This window comes from Miniopterus schreibersii, assembly GCF_964146895.1.
Source record: "Miniopterus schreibersii genome assembly, chromosome: 8".
Lineage (NCBI taxonomy): Eukaryota > Metazoa > Chordata > Mammalia > Chiroptera > Miniopteridae > Miniopterus > Miniopterus schreibersii.
Genome location: NC_138109.1, coordinates 2629818 through 2645737, shown reverse-complemented (window position 1 = coordinate 2645737; position 15920 = coordinate 2629818). Strand labels below are relative to the sequence as shown.

The 15920-nt window shown below is 64.0% G+C and overlaps 1 protein-coding gene across 3 annotated transcripts; it reads right to left on the bottom strand.

The window, feature by feature from the left end:
• Positions 1–8: 8 nt before the first annotated feature.
• Positions 9–12668, bottom strand: FAM131C (family with sequence similarity 131 member C). 3 transcript variants are annotated; one of them, XM_081145536.1, is made up of 8 exons: positions 12484–12668; positions 4786–4898; positions 3852–3887; positions 3524–3617; positions 1854–2036; positions 1480–1590; positions 601–866; positions 9–383 (listed from the first exon to the last, which is right to left on the bottom strand). In XM_081145536.1, exons 1-8 carry the CDS (start codon positions 12503–12505, stop codon positions 366–368), a joined length of 843 nt encoding a protein of 280 aa, XP_081001662.1. In that variant the 5' UTR covers positions 12506–12668; the 3' UTR covers positions 9–365. The 3 variants fall into 3 exon arrangements, with proteins under 3 accessions (XP_081001662.1, XP_081001663.1, XP_081001664.1); XM_081145537.1 differs by lacking the exon at positions 9–383 and having other exon boundaries at positions 501–866; XM_081145538.1 differs by lacking the exons at positions 9–383; positions 1480–1590 and having other exon boundaries at positions 501–866.
• Between the last annotated feature and the right edge of the window lie 3252 nt (positions 12669–15920).

Sequence of the window (15920 nt, the reverse complement as noted above, 5' to 3'; positions counted from 1 at the left end):
AAGTTCATCCAGTGAATCCACCACTTTAATGTCCTCAGAGAACTTCCAGGGAGCTGGAGGGAGGGTGCAAGGGCAGGGAGCAGGGGAACCAGGGTTCAGAGTGAGGGACAGACAGACAGTCCTGGAGACAGGTGTCCTCGTGACCACAGCTTAGGAGCAGATGCTGAGCTACCAGGAGAGGCTACCCCACCTCCGATGGGGGCCGAAGCACAGAGGGAGACGGGGGGAGGCTGAGCTCCAAGAGCAGGCGGGGTCCCCGGCCCCCACTCCAGGCGGGTCTCCCAGGCCCTTTCATGTCGTCTGCCTGGGGCCCGGCTGCTGGCTCCTCTGGGCGGCCTGCCCGGGTGTCTGGTGAGTCCTCCAGCTCACCGGGGGCAGGAACCCTGCGGGGAGAGGTGCCCACATGAGCCAAGAAGGGAGAGGGGGGCTGGGGGCTGGTCCACAGAGGCACAAAGCCGTCCACGGGAGTGCTGGCCGCCCATCCCCGCCTCCCACCCCGTGCCTGCCCCGAGGGGTCCAGAGGCCCAGCCGGCGGTCCTGATGGGCCTGAGCTGCCCACCGGGCGAGGTCGGGTGCGAGCGGGCCTCAGTTATAGAAAACCTCGTCTTCCTGGGAGATGGAGCCGCTGTCCACCGAGGGGAGGGAGCCCTGCAGGCAGGCCCCGGCCTCAGGCCCCGGGCCCCCGGGCAGTCGCTGCCGCTGCTGCAGTTCGGGGCTGGGGGGCCGGGGGGCAGCAGCCATGATGGGGGGCTCCTCGGGTGAGGGCCAGCCGTCAGGGGACAGGCCGGGGGAGGAGAGGGCCAGGAGACTGTCATCTTGCGAGGGGCCGCTCAGGAGGCTGTCCTGAAGGTAGATGCTGTCCAGGTCTGGAAAACCAGAGGGAGGGGGGTAAGGGATGGAGTCCGGGACCCCCTCCTCGCCCTCTCCAGGTGTGCGAGTGTGGGCAAGGGGCAGAAGACCAGCCTGCAAATCCTGTGTTGTCACTGCCAAGCTGCGTGACCTCAGGAGAGTCACCGCACCTCTCTGAGCCCCCGTTTCTCCCCGGGAGTCGCAGGAGTGGCGAGAGCAGTGCCTGGAGTTAAGGGCGGCTCTGCATGGAAGCCTGGGCTCTGAGAACTGGACGCCCAGTGCTCCGCCCGAGCCTCAGCCCCGCCAGTCGGAGGGTTAAGTGAGATAATAGGTATGCAGGCTTCACCCAGGGCCCAGGCTCCCCGCAGCCTCAGCAGCAACCCTGGGCTCCAGCACACAAAGCCCTTAATTCACATGACCTATTATTATCGTTGCGACTATTTTCTGCTTTATGCCCATGCACCCCTTGGGCGATGGGCAGGGCGAGGATCACCAGCCCCCTCTTTCAGATGAAGAAACTGAGGCTGAGGGAAGAAGGGGCTCATCTGAGGCCTCAGTGCACTTGGTGACAGAGGGGCATCCAGCCCCAGCTCTGCTCCACCCGCCCGCCCCGGTGCCCGCTCGGGGTACCCTGCAGCTGGACGAGGTCCGGGGGGCTGTTCTCGGGGTGCAGCTCCTCATCCTCCAGCGAGGACCAGGCACTCAGTGTGGCCTCTGTGATGGCAAACTGCTCAGCAACCCCTGTGGGGGACAGCGGGACCCAGCTGAGCGAGAGCACGGCAGATAGGGTGGGGGCCCGCAGTGCAGGGATGGCCTGGCACCGACAGCCAGGGGTCACCTGGGCTGTCCCTCCCGGCCCCGGTGATCGCAGTGCCACCTAATGCCCTGGCCACCCCATGCCATTGTTTTCCCTGCCCAGACAATAACCCGGGGGTGACGCTGTGGCCCCTAAGGACCAGAGCCCTGGCCGGTGGCCGTCCCTGAGCTCCCTGCCCCCCACTGACCGGCAGCAAAGCGGGCCTCACGCAGCTCGTCCGGGAGGCAGCAGTAATGCTCATCCTCGGTGGGCGACAGCTCCCAGCCCGACCGCTGCGCACTCCAGCCCTTCCACTCGATGAGGTGGGCCACACGGCCACGCGCCATGGCCGTGGGCTTCGTGATGTGGTCCTTGAAGCTCTGCACCACCCCTGGGGACATGGAGAGCAGTCGGGTGACTGTCCCGACACAAGGCCCAGCTCAGAGCTGCACCCCAGTAGCTCAGGCCCATCCGATGGCCTGTACCCCACATCCATTCAATGCCTGTGCCACCCCCTGCCCCACGCCCTCCCAGTGTCCTGCTCCCACTCAGCATCCCTGGCCTCACTAGAGGCCAGACTGGGGGCTGAGAAAGCCAGGAGGAGGGCACCGATGTCCTCCTGATAGCGACGGGGAGCCACAGCGGGGTAATGAGCCGGAGAGTGGCAGGTTAGATCCGCAGTGTAGGGGCTTAGGGGCCAAGGGGATCCAGCAGGAGACAAGGGCTGGGCAGACAGGGAGCAGGGCCCGGAGGGGTTCTGAGGGTGGGCCAGTCGGGGGTGGAAGCTGACAGAGGGCTGTCAAGAATGATTCAGCATCTCCTTTAACCCAGGCTGACGACAGGTGCGGGTGTCACCGGAGCTCCAGAGCCAGGGCAGAAAGGGGAGCAATGCTTTAGAAAGACAGAGGTCCACAAAGGAGACTAGAGCCCGGTGGGAAAAGGGGGAACAGGGAGGTGAGGAGGGAGGGGGGAACCCCTCCCCCCAGTTGGGGAGTGCTGGCCACTAGAGGAAGTTTGGGAGGAGGTGGTTCACGTGGTCCCGAGGGGCAGGTGAGGTGGAGGGAACAGCACAGCCGAAGTAGGGAGGGAGGGCAGCCAGGGCCCTGGGAGCCAGGGAGGGGAGGCAGCCGGATTTAATGAAAAGCTAGCGCAAGGCACCCCAGCAAAGCTGTGAGCACAGGGATGCTGAGGGGGCCCAGAGGCCGCGCTGTGGGAGGGGGCAAGGGCAGGGGCTGGGGTGGCCCCCTGAGGTTCCCTCCCAGGCCTGCGCACCCACCCCCGTGTCACGCCTGCACCCTTCTCTGCAGATCTGCCCTCAGCTATGGCACCTGCCTCATCCAGAGATGCCCGGAGGGCGCAGGTCCTCCCCAGGGGCAGACCGAGGGAGTAATATGAAGTCAGCCAACTCGCTTAGGTGCCCTCAATCCTGCGTGCTCCGTGCTGCCGAGCTCCCTGGGTCAGGCGTGGAAGGGGGGCTTCTGCCCAGACCCTGCCCAGCTCCTCCCCGGAATGCGCTCGCTCCCGCAGGCTGCCCCCAAGAAAGCCCCTCGGTAAGAGGCTCTGGTTCCAGGGGACAGAGCAAGGTGGCCAACGTGCAGGTTTCATCCCCGGCAGAGGCGGGGAGTCCACACCAGGCAGACAGCTGAGAAATCGGCCACCCCCTCAGGGCCTGGGAGGCCCCGCCGTCCAGCCCGCGGGGGAGCCTGGGTTGCTACTCCCTGCAGAGCCCTTGGAGCCTGCCATTCGGAAAGCGTGGATCCTGGGGCCCAGCCTTCCGGCTGCCACTCAGTCTTGTGTCCCCGCCCCCAACGCACACAGAGCTAGTTTCGGGGTGGGCTGTGCAAGCTCCCAGGGCAGGAGAGGGTAGCTGCCGCCTACCCACGAGGGAGGAGGTCGCCAGGGCTGCCACGCTGTAGCTGCTGGAGCAGGATCTGGAGTGGGACAGGTAGCCATTGGTCGTCTGGAAGCACCTCTGCGGGAGGGGGAGGGGTCAGCAGGGGGGCAGACCTACCTGAGGAAGGCCCCCCATCACCATCACCATTATCCCCCCTCCCCAGGGCCACTGGGCTGTGGGCAGGGCCAGGGTGACCCTGCCAACTCCCACAGGACCATCCCCCCCCGCCCCGAGGGCTGGCAGGACTGTGCCCACCTGTGCCCAGCAGAAGGGGGGCAATGGCTGGGCTGGAGGACTGGAAAGTGCACTGACCTGCCAAGGATCCCAACAGAAATCCATCTGTTTGTCCTAAAATCAAAGGAGAGAGGATCAGGCAGGGCCTGGCATGTTGCCGGCAGGTGCCAATCGTCCTAGACCCCTGGGTGGAGGTGTGGGCCACCTTCTGGTGGTCCCTGCGGCTGGGGTCTGCCTACTCCTGGGTCGTGCCCTGCTGTCCCCCGGCCTGCAGAGAAAGAAGTGTGGGGGGCGGGGACAGTGGAGGGGACAGGCTCTGCCAGGAGAGGCAGTGGAGGCAGGGGGTAGACCAGACCTGGGTTCGAGTTTTGACTCGGCCACTTCCGCCTGGGTGTCCTTAGACTAGTGACACAACATCTCAGAACATCAGTCTCGCCCTCTGTGAAATGGGACAGTGCCGTTTATCCCTGGGTTGTGGTGAAGCACATGACATCATGTGGGCACGGTGTCTAGCACAATGCTTAGCAGGTGATATGTGCTCAAAATAAAAAAGGTAATTACATCGATCGCTAGGTCCCGGTCACCACCTCTGGGGCGAGCTCGAGGGTGGGGAAATGTGCCAGGAATTGAGGCCCCCGGAGAGATGTGAGAATTCTACCCCGTTTGCTCCCAGTGGGCAGTGTGGGCTGCTAAGGCGTCCTGGGCCGGGAACAAAACTTCTTTGCAAGGTTGAGTTAAATGGGGCAGGAAACCCTTGCGGGGCGGGGGGCTCTCTTTTCTACACAAGCCTGGTCCAGTCCCTGAATGGCCAGCCCGGGTCAGACCTCCACCCACCTGAATTCCAAACCTTAGGGGCCCTGAGCCCACGTTTGGCAGAGCAGGGAGGAGACTGGTGGTTCCGGCTCCCTGCGGGAGCTGCAGGGGACAGCCAGGGACCAGGGCGGAGGCAGGGATGGAGGCGGGGGTGGGGGGGGTGGGGGGAGGTGGGGGGCGTGGAGCGTGACCAGTTTACCTTGCCAGCCACACAGTCCGGAAGAGCGGCAGGGGGGCAGCTGGAGGGCGGTGGGCTCAGGGGGTCTGTGCCCCCGGGCGAGGGGCAATCCTCGGGGCCGCTGGCGAACAGATCTGGGGACAAGAAAGGTGGGAGCTGCTTAGGAAACTCTCCCGCTTGTGAGGCTGCTTGGGCGGGCCTGAGAGGTGGGTTTACTTCATTGTCCCCATGTCACTGTTAGAAAATGGACTCGAAGCCCCAGCAGGTGAGTCCAGCCTGGTCCCCTCAGTGGGCATTACATGCCCATCCGCTTCTTCCTCCATTTCCCCTCATTCTAGCACCCACATTCCGGGATTTAAAAAAAAAATTATTGATTTTAGAGTGAGAGAGAGGAAGGGAGAGAGAAACACGGATTTGGGCATCACTGGCTGATCCTTGCACGTGCCCTGACCAGGGACTGAACCCGAAACACTGGCGTATGGGGATGGCACTCTAACCAGCGGAGCTCCCCGGCCAGGGCCCCGGCATTTTTTTGACCCCACGGAGACCTCCGAGCCATTTACCCTCCTTTCCACCAGCTCCTGGCGCCCTCAGCTCTCTCCTGGCCCCACTAAGACTCCTGGCGCGTCCCAGGAGCTCTCCTTCAGAGACGCCCTCGACTCCCTCAAGCCTGGGCGCCAGCCCTGCACCCGCCCTGCCTTCTCCAGCCTCTTCCAGGGCCCCAAACTGACAACAAAGAGGCCCGAGGGCCCCGGCTTTCCAGGAAAGCCGCCGCCGTCGGGGTGGGGGGCGCAGGCGTCCTCTTCAAGGGGGCTCTGCTACTCCAGCCTCAACCACCCTTCTCACTCTGGCCACCTAATGAAGTGAGAGAGGGGGCTCCCAGGCACTTGCAGACATTTGGGGTGTCTGCAAAGGAGAGGCCAGCACCTCACCCACCCCCGGCTGGATGTCTGCTTAACCGGGGAGGGACGGCTGCGGAGGGGCAGGGGCTGGGGCTGGGGCTGGGGCAGGGGCTGGGGCTGGGGCTGGGGCTGGGGCAGGGGCTGGGGCTGGGGCTGGGGCAGGGGCTGGGGCTGGGGCTGGGGCTGGGGCTGGGGCTGGGGCTGGGGCTGGGGCAGGGGCTGGGGCTGGGGCAGGGGCTGGGGCTGGGGCAGGGGCTGGGGCTGGGGCTGGGGCTGGGGCTGGGGCAGGGGCTGGGGCTGGGGCTGGGGCTGGGGCTGGGGCTGGGGCTGGGGCAGGGGCTGGGGCTGGGGCAGGGGCTGGGGCAGGGGCTGGGGCTGGGGCAGGGGCTGGGGCTGGGGCTGGGGCTGGGGCTGGGGCTGGGGCTGGGGCAGGGGCAGGGCCCGGTACAGCGAGAGCTTTCTCCTTGTGTGTGCCGGATCATGACACAAAATACATTTATTCCTGTGGGCTCCAGTCAAAGAAGTTAGAGAGTCACCACTCTTTTTTGTTGGTTTTGTTAATCTTCTCCCGAGGACACTTCCTTCTCCATAGGTTTTTAGAGAGAGTAGCCGGGAGGGAAGGAGGGAGAGGGAGAGGGAGAGAGACGTTGATGTGAGAGACACATTGACTGGTTGCCTCCTGCAAGCGCCCCGACAGGGGCGGGAGTGAACCCGCAATTGAGGTACGTGTCTTTGACCAGGAATCGAACCCACGACCCTTTGGTGCACCGGGCGACACTCTAATCACTGAGCTACACCGACCAGGGCAGAAAGTCACTGCTCTTAAGGGTCCAGAGAGCACAAGCCGGGGCGGCCGGGTGTAGTTCAAGGAGGCACCGGCTCCAGGCTGCACCCGGGGATCTGAAAGGTGCTGGACTCTTTCCAGGGCCCCTGGCCATCGTCTGAGGCTCTCAAAGGGCTGCAAGCACAGACGGGGAGTGGGGGGGCCGAGCACAGAGGAAACTGGCAGGTGACATCAGAGGCCTGGAGGAGACAGGACTTGAACAAGGTCATTCGTCAGGGAGGCGGTGGTGACCTGCAGGCCTCCTGGCTCCCACCCCTCGCCAGCCCTCCTGCCCCAACCTCAGCCAGAGGGGCAGGCACCTCCGCCAAAGCCGCCTGCTCCCCCCTGAGGACTTTGGCCCCGTGAGGTCCCAGGCTGGTTGCCATGGAGACGTCAGGTAATGAACCAGCCTGGGGTGAAATCACAGGCTGCTCCTTGCCCAGCTGGGACCCAGCCACGTCACGGCGGGCAGCTGGAAAAACACAGCACTTCCCGGGCGGTGGGGGCTGGGGTTCCGCCTGAGGGGCCCCCAGTCACAGCTCCCGTGGGCACCTCTCTCCCACCCGAGGGAGCGGTGGGGGCACCGCCTTCCTTTCTCAGCCCGCACCCTACTCCCCCTGACCTCAAGGTCCAGGGCTCCTTCCCACCCCCCACCTCCCGGGGCCACAGAAGTGACAGGCCTCTGGTTGTCATGACAACCCGGAGGGGCCCATTTTGGTCTTCCAAAGAGGGGGTGTCCTGCAGATGTCTCCTTCCGAAGACCAGCCTCTCCTCCTCATACTAAGGACACGTCCTGCCTCCCCGTGCCAGCTGCTCATCTGCTTTTCGGGACCAATCACCCAGACGGTTCCACCTGATGTCTAACCTAACCCCCTCCTGCTGCAAAGCTCCCGCCCCAGTTTTCTCTGCTTGTTTCTTTGGTGCGTCTGCAGCATAACCGCTCAGACACTCACACCTTTAGCTGTTCTTTGGCGCTCGTGTCCCAGCCCATTAATCATCGTGGCTGCCATCTCCCCCCAGAGGGAGGGCAGGAGGGCCCACGGTGAACCCCGCCCTTTCCCAGCAGCCCAGAGAGGGTCAAAGCTGCTCTAGAAACCACACAGTAACGGAGCAGCAGCCTGTGCCCACAGCCCCTCGGGGAGCCCTGCCCCGGGCAGCCGCTGGCTTCCCCTCTAAACTGCTCAGGACCCGGCGGCTGAACGCAGGGCGCAGTCCCTCCAGCCCTCCCCTCCCCGGGTGGGCACTGCCGGCTGGACTGTCCTGCGCCAGGCTCTGGCCTTGGCTCTGAAGAGAACACAGGGGCTCAGGCATTTTCACAGCTCCTGCCCTGGGGTTAAATCTGAGCCCTTCGCTGCCAGCTCCAGGGCTGCGGGCTGTGGCAGCCCCCGGGAGCCTCAGGGTTCTCGTCTGTGAAGTGGGAATACTGCACGCCTCCGGAAAGGGCTGCCCTGAGGATGGGGCGCCTGCCATGGATGCGCTTCACAAACGACACCTGCTCGGTCCCTGTCCCCTCCCAGACCTCACATTCTCTTTCTGGACCAAGGAGCCGATCTGGGTCACCACTCCTCTGGTCCTGTCCCCGGGGCTGAAGTTGGCCTTGGGGGCTCTGCAGAGGGAGGCCACCCAGGGTGAGCCCTTGGCCTCTGCCTGGTGAGTCACTGATGGCGACAGGCCATCCTGAGCTTGGCAGAGGCTCAGCCTCGAGTAGACAGAGTGCCCCCCAGGACATTTATTTACAGGTCACCAGGGCCACTGTTGTGGCTTTATCAGTGAGCTGGTGCAGCTCAGAGCTGCCCAAGGGGGTCCCTCTCCATGTCCAACCAAGGACAGAGAGAGACAATGGGCTCCTCTCCAGAACCTTCCAGATGCCCCAATTCCTTTCTACTTCCTCTGCCATCCTGTGACCCAAGCTCTCTGAACACCCTGCTCTAGCCTCACCTCCTTCAGGCAGCCTGCCTGGATTGGCCTCTGCTATTAAGCTACTCCCTTACCAGAAGCCCTAACGGGCAGAGTCTGGTCTGCAGTGATTTGCTGTCTGTTTATTAAAAACCTCCCATGTGTCGGGTACTGTCCTAGGCTGTTTCACTCACTAGCTCTTGGTTAACCCTCACAACGACCCTGCAAAGTAGGCACCGTTAGGCCTTTTACAGATGGCGACATTAAGACTCAGAGAGGTTAGATCACTTCTGCAAGGTCAACAGCTGGCAAGTGGCATACATGGGGTTCATGCCTAGGCCAGCCTGAAACCCCAAAGCTTGTGCTCGGGCCGCTAATCGGCGCTGATTTTCTGAGAGGCCATTTTCCCAAGTGTGTGTGTGTGTGTGTGTGTGTGTGTTAGTGTCCTGCCACCCCCACTAGATGACTCCAAGGGCAAGGCTGTGTCTCCCTCCTCAGACTGTGAGCCCCGAAAGGCCCCATTTACTCCCTCCTCAGTCTTCCCACAGTGCTCAGCGTAATACTCTGCTCCCCGGCTCTGCTGGGACCCAGGGAGACAGGACAGGGGGGTTGGGGGTCATGGCCAATGGGCCTTGGGCACTGTGGGTGGCTGTGGTGGGCCCCCTTGTCCTGTGTCTTCTCCCAGATATAATCAGATGTCTGACCTTCCAGAAGGAAGTCGTCCGTCTCCAATCTCTACTCTCAGCTCCCCCCTTCCCCAGTACCCGGTGCACGGAGACCCCAGGGTGGGTGGGGCCAGGAGACTGACGGGCTGGCCCGGAGGAAAGGCTGGGGCTGGCAGAGAGGTTCTAGTGCCAGGGGCAGGGGGTGAGCACTTGAGACCTTGGTGCTGGAGAGAATGGGGGGCACATGTTAAATCCCCCTGCTCCATATGGATTGTTACCAGCTGTGGCAGCAAAACCCAAACCAAATGTTGACCACTTGAGTCACTCTGGAGGGCTGCTGCTTTTAGGCACTGACCGCATGCTCAGTTCCTCTCTCCATGTGGGAGACGAGAGACAGCAAAGGGCAGGGGCTCTAGGCTCAGGCTCTGGGGTCACATGGACCTAGAGCCAACTCCTGTCTCTCCGTGGCTTGCTGTGTGACCTCAGGTAAGACTCTTCCTGTCTCTGAGCCCCATGTCCCTCCTCCCAGGGTTGAAGGGCAATTAACTAGGTCAGGAGGGTGAAGGCTCAGCCTGGCTCAGGATAAATGCCCACAATGACTTAAAAATAAATAACGACCACAAAATAGCTCCCAGAAACAGCATTTGCTGCCTTAATCTGGTCCCCATCACTTCCCCATGTCCTAGCACCCTGAGTGCCCACCACCTGCTATGTTTCCCATGAAAGGGTCGGGGCTTGAAGCCTCTGTAGCTCCCCCTTTCCCAGCCAAGAGGGTGTCGATCAGCCATCTGTGTAGGGGGGCGCTAATGAAAATTAAAGTAGTAGCTAACACGAGTGCCTGGTGTGAATTAAGTCACTTAATCCCTTCCCAGCAACCCTAGGACATCAATACTGGTATCATTCCCATTTCAGAGATGAGAACACTGAGGTACACATACGCGGTTAAGTCACTGGCCGAGCTCACAGAGCTAGTGCTGCTGGAGCAGGGATGTGAACCTGGGTGGGCCAGCTCCAGCGTCAGCACTCCCGACCTCTCAGGCCTGGGCTCAGAGAAGCTGCCTGCTGCTTGGTGCTAAGAGGGGGCGGCTCTCCCAGGTGTGGCCTGTGCCTGGCGTTCAGGGTTTGGCTGGGGCGGCCCCAGCACGAGACTCCCATCCCTGGCCTGGCTTCAGGCTGTACACCTGGCACAGGAAAGAGCTTGGAGTAAGGGGGCTGTTGTTAGGATTTGGTGCAAAGGTGGAGACCGGGCTCTAGGGCTCAGGAGCCCACAGGAGCCCGCAGTTGGAGGGGGCAGGACAGATGCCCACCGGGGTCTGAGGGCTGGAGATATGGTGCAGAGGCTAAGGGCCCATGCTCCGGAGTCGGCCTGTCTGGGTTCAAATCCTAGTTCTGCCTCTGCTATGTCTTTTCTTTTCAATTTTTAAAAATGTTTTTATTGCTTTCAGAGAGAGGAAGGGAGAGAGAGAGAGAGATAAGAACATCAGTGATGAGAGAGAGAGAATCACTGATTGGCTGCCTCTTGCACACCCCTTACTGGGGATTGAGCTTGAAACCCGGGCATGTGCCTGGACTGGAAATCGAACTGTGACCTCCTGGTTTATAGGTTGATGCTCAACCACTGAGCTACGCCAGCTGGGCTCTGCTATTTCTTATATGCAGCCCCTGAGCAAGTCACTCAACTCCCCTCTGCTCAGTTTCCCATCTGGAAAATGGGGACAGTGAGAGTATGTACCACTAGTTTGTTGTGCCTAAAAGGTCCCATCCAGTGCCTGGTCTGCTGGAAGCACTCAGCATTAGCAACAATTAGCGGGGTGTATGGCCTCTGCTCAGTAGTTCAGCCACCCAGAGTCTCTGGGACGATGGCTGATGGTACTCACACCCTGTCAGAGGACCTGGGCCCTGGTCCTGACCCTGCCCTGAGTGACCTTGGCAGGTGTCCCTTCCTCCCGGCCTCTGAACTGCACACAGCTGGCTGCAGATCCCAGGCAAGTCCCCAGCCCCTCACATGTGATAGCCAAATGATGGGAAGGGAAGTTACCAAGGAAACACCGGGTCCCAGATCCCCCAACACCCAGAAGCTGCCCAGAGTGGGGGTTTCTGGAAGGAGACCAAGAGCCAGTCAAGCCTAAGGGACCCTAAACACTTCAACTCTTAACACCACCTTCCCACTCTGGCCAGGCTGTAGGCCTCCCGAGCAGGTGCTGTGCTCAGGGACACTGGATGCCCAGCATGTGCAGGTGCCTGGCACACAGTAGGTGTCATGCTGGTATCAGCTTAATGAATAAGTGGATGAACCTCCCACCCACGATCCCAGCCCTGACACCCTCCTGAGACATCCTGAGCCACTCGGCTGAATGTTCCACATGGACCGGTGGTGAGCAGAGCCCCTGAGGGGCCATGGGATGAAGGGCCATGGGGCCAGGGCAAGGGCAAGGACAAGGTCCCCTCCCCTCCAGGGCCTGCCCAGCCCCTCCCCAAGGCCTGTTCATCCCTCTGCACCTGCAAAAGCTACTGGGGGTGATGGATGGGCTGGCAGCCCCCCAAGGCCCTGTGGTTGGGGTCAGTGGATTTGGCCAGTCACCTGCACCCCAGCCCTGCCCCCTTCCGCTGTGGGGTGAAGACTGGTGGTGGGCAAAGGCCCAGCAAACCTCTTGGAAGGTTGCTCAGCAGCCTGTTGGAAAGCTGGTGGGGTTGGGGGTCCAAAGACCAACATGCCCCCCTCCAGGGCAGCTCACCGGAGCTCCTGAGACCCCCGAGGGGAGAGCAGTGGGGCTGAGGCACAGGAGGGGAGCCAGGGTGCCGGCCAGGGTGGCCCTTAAAGCTCAGAGACGGAGGGAAAGGCCCAGGGGACACTGGGAACAGCAGCTGTCCCTATTCCTTCCCGTGCCCTGACCGAGGGTGGGGGGTGAGGAGTCAGGATGCGGGTCCAGGACCCAGAACCTTCACACCTGCTCGCCCCCTCTCACCCCTGGCTGCCCATGGGGTTCAGGGGCTGAGGCGGAGGCACGGGATAAGGGGACACAAATGGGGGTGTTGAGATAGTAAGGCCTGGGTCTTGGGGGTGGGTGGGAGGGAGAGCGCTCTCCTGGTGACCCCCAAGTCCCCCCGAATAGTCAGGAGCGCGCAGAAGCCTCCCGCCTCTCCAGGACCCTCGCGGGGGGCGTGTGGCCGCAGGGAAGTCGGCCCCTGCTCAGGGCCCCCCAGGGTGCGGCGCCCGGCGGCGCGGCGACCTCCCCGCGCGCTCCCCACGCCCGGTCCCGGGGCGCCGCGTCTCCGGGGGCCCGGCCGGCGCGGGTGGGGATGCTGCGGGGCGGGGCGGCGGGTCGCGCTCCCTCCTCACCCCAGGGGCCTGGGAGCGGCCCCGGGCAACGTGCGCGCGTCCTCGGGCGGGAACCGGGCCCCCAACCCCGCCCGCCCGCCCGCGGGCCCTCACCTCGCGACACGCAGGAGCCCATCACGGGGCCGCGGGGCCGGGCCGCTGCGCCTCGGGTGCGTCGGGCCGCCGGGCGCTCATGTCTTCGCGGCGCGGGGCTCGCGCGGCGCGGGCGCAGCCGGAGGGCGGGGGAAGGGGCCCGGTCCTCTCGGTTCGGCCGCCGCTCTGCCCGCGTCCCCACCGCCCGCGCCGCGGCAGCCTCCGCGCCCGGTCCAGCCAGCGCCGCGCAGGGGCGGGGCCGGGACCGCGAGCCTGAGCCGCGAGCGCGGAGCGCCGAGCCGCGGGTGCCCGCCCCTTCCAGCCCCGCCCCGGGTCCTCCAGCCCCGCCCCCTCCAGCCCCGCCCCGGGCCTTCCAGCTCCGCCCCGGGTCCTCCAGCCCCGCCCCTTCCAGCCCCGCCCCGGGTCCTCCAGCCACGCCCCCTCCAGCCCCGCCCCGGGCCTTCCAGCCCCGCCCCGGGTCCTCCAGCCCCGCCCCTTCCAGCCCCGCCCCGGGTCCTCCAGCCCCGCCCCCTCCAGCCCCGCCCCGGGTCCTCCAGCCCCGCCCCAGGTCATCCAGCCCCGCCCCTTCCAGCCCCGCCCCGGGTCCTCCAGCCCCGCCCCTTCCAGCCCCAAACCCCGCCCCTCAACCTCCGCCCCGCCTCCTTCAGCCTCCACCCCGCCCCTTCCAGCCACAAGCCCCGCCCTTCAGTCTCCACCACGCCCCTTCCAGCCACAAGCCCCGCCCTTCAGTCTCCACCACGCCCCTTCCAGCCACAAGCCCCGCCCCTTCCATCCACAAAGCCCCGCCCTTCAGTCTCTGCCACGCCCCTTCCAGCCACAAGCCCCGCCCCTTCCCCCTCCACTCCGCCCCTTCCAGCCCCGGGGCGGTGGAGTGTCGGGGTTTAGGGGCGTACGGGTGGGGTACTCCTGGCGCTCACCTCGCGCCACCTGGTGACGGGGCTGAAGGCCGGGGAAGGGGAGCGGAGAGATCCCCGGCCTGTGGGACGCAGCGTCCACTCCCGGGCTCACTTCACAGCCTGGACACGCGGGAGCCGCGCGCAGTGACCGCCCCTCCCGGGTCCCCTGCGGGGAAGAGACGGGCTCGCGGAGGCCCTGGCTGTGGGAAGCTGGCCCGGGAGGCGTGGGGGCACCGCAGTGTCCTCGTGGCATCGCCCCACGGGGCCTCCCGCAGCCCTGAAGGCGCCGCACCTGCCTCCCCGGGATCAGCTAGGACCAGGCGCACCCAGGCCCGAGGATCTCCTCGCCCGGTCCCCTGTCTAACCCTGCACACGCACACGCTCTCGCACGTGTGCACACGCGAATTCTTGCACACCCACAGGCCGGCCCACACACCAGGAGCACAGCACACACCAGCAGCCGCGCTCGCCCGGCTCCCCGCAAACCTCCCCAAGCACAGGGCTCTCCTGCACCCAAAGGCACGCTCTCCCCCGCGGGCCTGTCTCACTGCATCCTTACACCTACCTGTGCCCAGGAGGGGCAGGTGTCCCTGTGTCCCTGTCACACAGGCAGGCGAGGGGCCGGGCTCACTGGTTTCCTTCAGACGCCTGGTGGCGGCCCTGCAGGGTGAAGGGGGTTCGAGGCAGGGCATGGGCTGGAGCTAAAGGCTGGACCAGGCAGGGCCTGAATTGGGGGGGGGGGCATTGCTGGTGTGTGTGGTGGGGTGGTGGTGGGGGTCCGGGATGGGACTGGGAGTTGGCCTTCTTCTCTCTCCCCAGAGAAAAGTCTGGTGGAGAGTGGCCCTGGCCATTGCTGTCAGCTGACCTGGTGTAAATGGGGACCCAGCTCACACACTGTGACCTCGGGCAGGTCGCTTCACCTCCCCAAGCCTCAGGGTTTTCACCTGTTAACTGGGGGCAAGGTCTCCCCTCACGGGACTGCGGTAAGGATTAGTGAGATAATATATGCAAAATGACTGGCAGGTGCCAAGTACTTACCTTGGGGCTAAAAACAAATAACAGTGACTGTGAACTCGGTGTGCTGATGGATCGCACCTCACCCAGCATCCCTGCACCTGCGGGAAGCCTGAGGAAACTCCATTCAGCAGATGTGTATAAGCACCTACTATGTGCCCGTGTGAACAAGCCCTGGAGGTGGGTGCTCAGGTGCCCCCACGGTCCGCCCCCATGGGACCAGCCCTGCCCCCAGTCTGGCCTGGGGGAGGGTAGCTCTGAAGGGACAGTCCGTCCTGATCACCATGCGAGCCCAGTGTCCGGCGGGGCCAGCTGAAGGAAAGGAGGGTCTGCCTGTGGCCAGGCTCCGGGGTCCTGTCCTGTGCGGCCCGGGGCTGGGGAGGCAGAGGTGTCCTTTCTCTTCTTTCTTTGTGGAGTGACAGGATCTGGCTTGGACGTAGGGCTCTGACTCACCATGACACAGGATGCTCGGTCACAGCTGCCGAAGCTCCCAGCTGGCAGCCCGGCAGCTCTGGGGGCAGAGGGGGCAGGGAGGTGGGCCCCTGCAGGAAGGATGCAGGTCAGGTCACAGGGGAGGGAGAGGGTGCTGGGGAGCCCACTGTGCCCCCTTCAGCCTAAGACAGGGACAGGTGGACGAGGCTGGGCAGTGGCCCCATCCCGAGTCACTTGCTCACCACCTCGGGGATGTCCCTGCGGTGGGGTGAGGGGTTCTGCTTATCTCAGCCCCTGGCATTTGTGCTGGTCAATCCCACATGGACTCAGCCCTCTCATTGTCCAGACTGGGGATCAGAGAGGGACAGAGGTTTGCCCAAGGTCACACAGCATATTGATAGCAGAGTGGAGACTAGAACCCAGGTCTCCTGCCTGTCAGCCCAGCCCTGGCACTGGCCTGAGACTGGGCCATGCAGGGGTGGGCAGCTCCCCCTTGGACGCCCACAGTCACCTTCCCAGTCCTTGGAATTCTGCTGAAGCAGACGGTTCCCAGATTTCCAGACAGCTCCAAGATGTGTGGTTGTCCTTCCCCGGGGCAGGCTGTCCTTTCCCGGCTCAGCCCGTAGCCTTATCTGCCCTGGGACCTCCCACTACCCTCCCCCAAGCATGCTCCTTGCCCCACCCATCCTTGGGGGAGAGGAGAGAGAACCTCTGGTGGGTCAAGGGATCAGAGGAGAGAGTGACCAGGCTGTGCCCTTCACATCCCAAATCCCATTCTCCTGTCATGATTTTGGGGACCCAGCCAGAGCCCCCAGGCCTGGGGCCTGCCCCCACTCTCCTAGTCAACCACAGACGCGACTAGCCCTGAGCGCCTGGTCCAGAGCTGGGCACTGGGGCATGCAGAGCAGGTGCTGCAGCCCGATCGGGGAAGATCAATCAGGGAGCCGTGAGTCCTGGATCAGACTCGCTCCCTGCCCGGGCTGTCCTGGGAGGGGGCGACGCCGCGTGGAGGAGCCAGCCATGTGTGCAAATAACTCGGGTCACAGTGGACAGTAGAGCCTCCCCGCACCGGCCCGGCGCAGTGAGAGGAGCTGC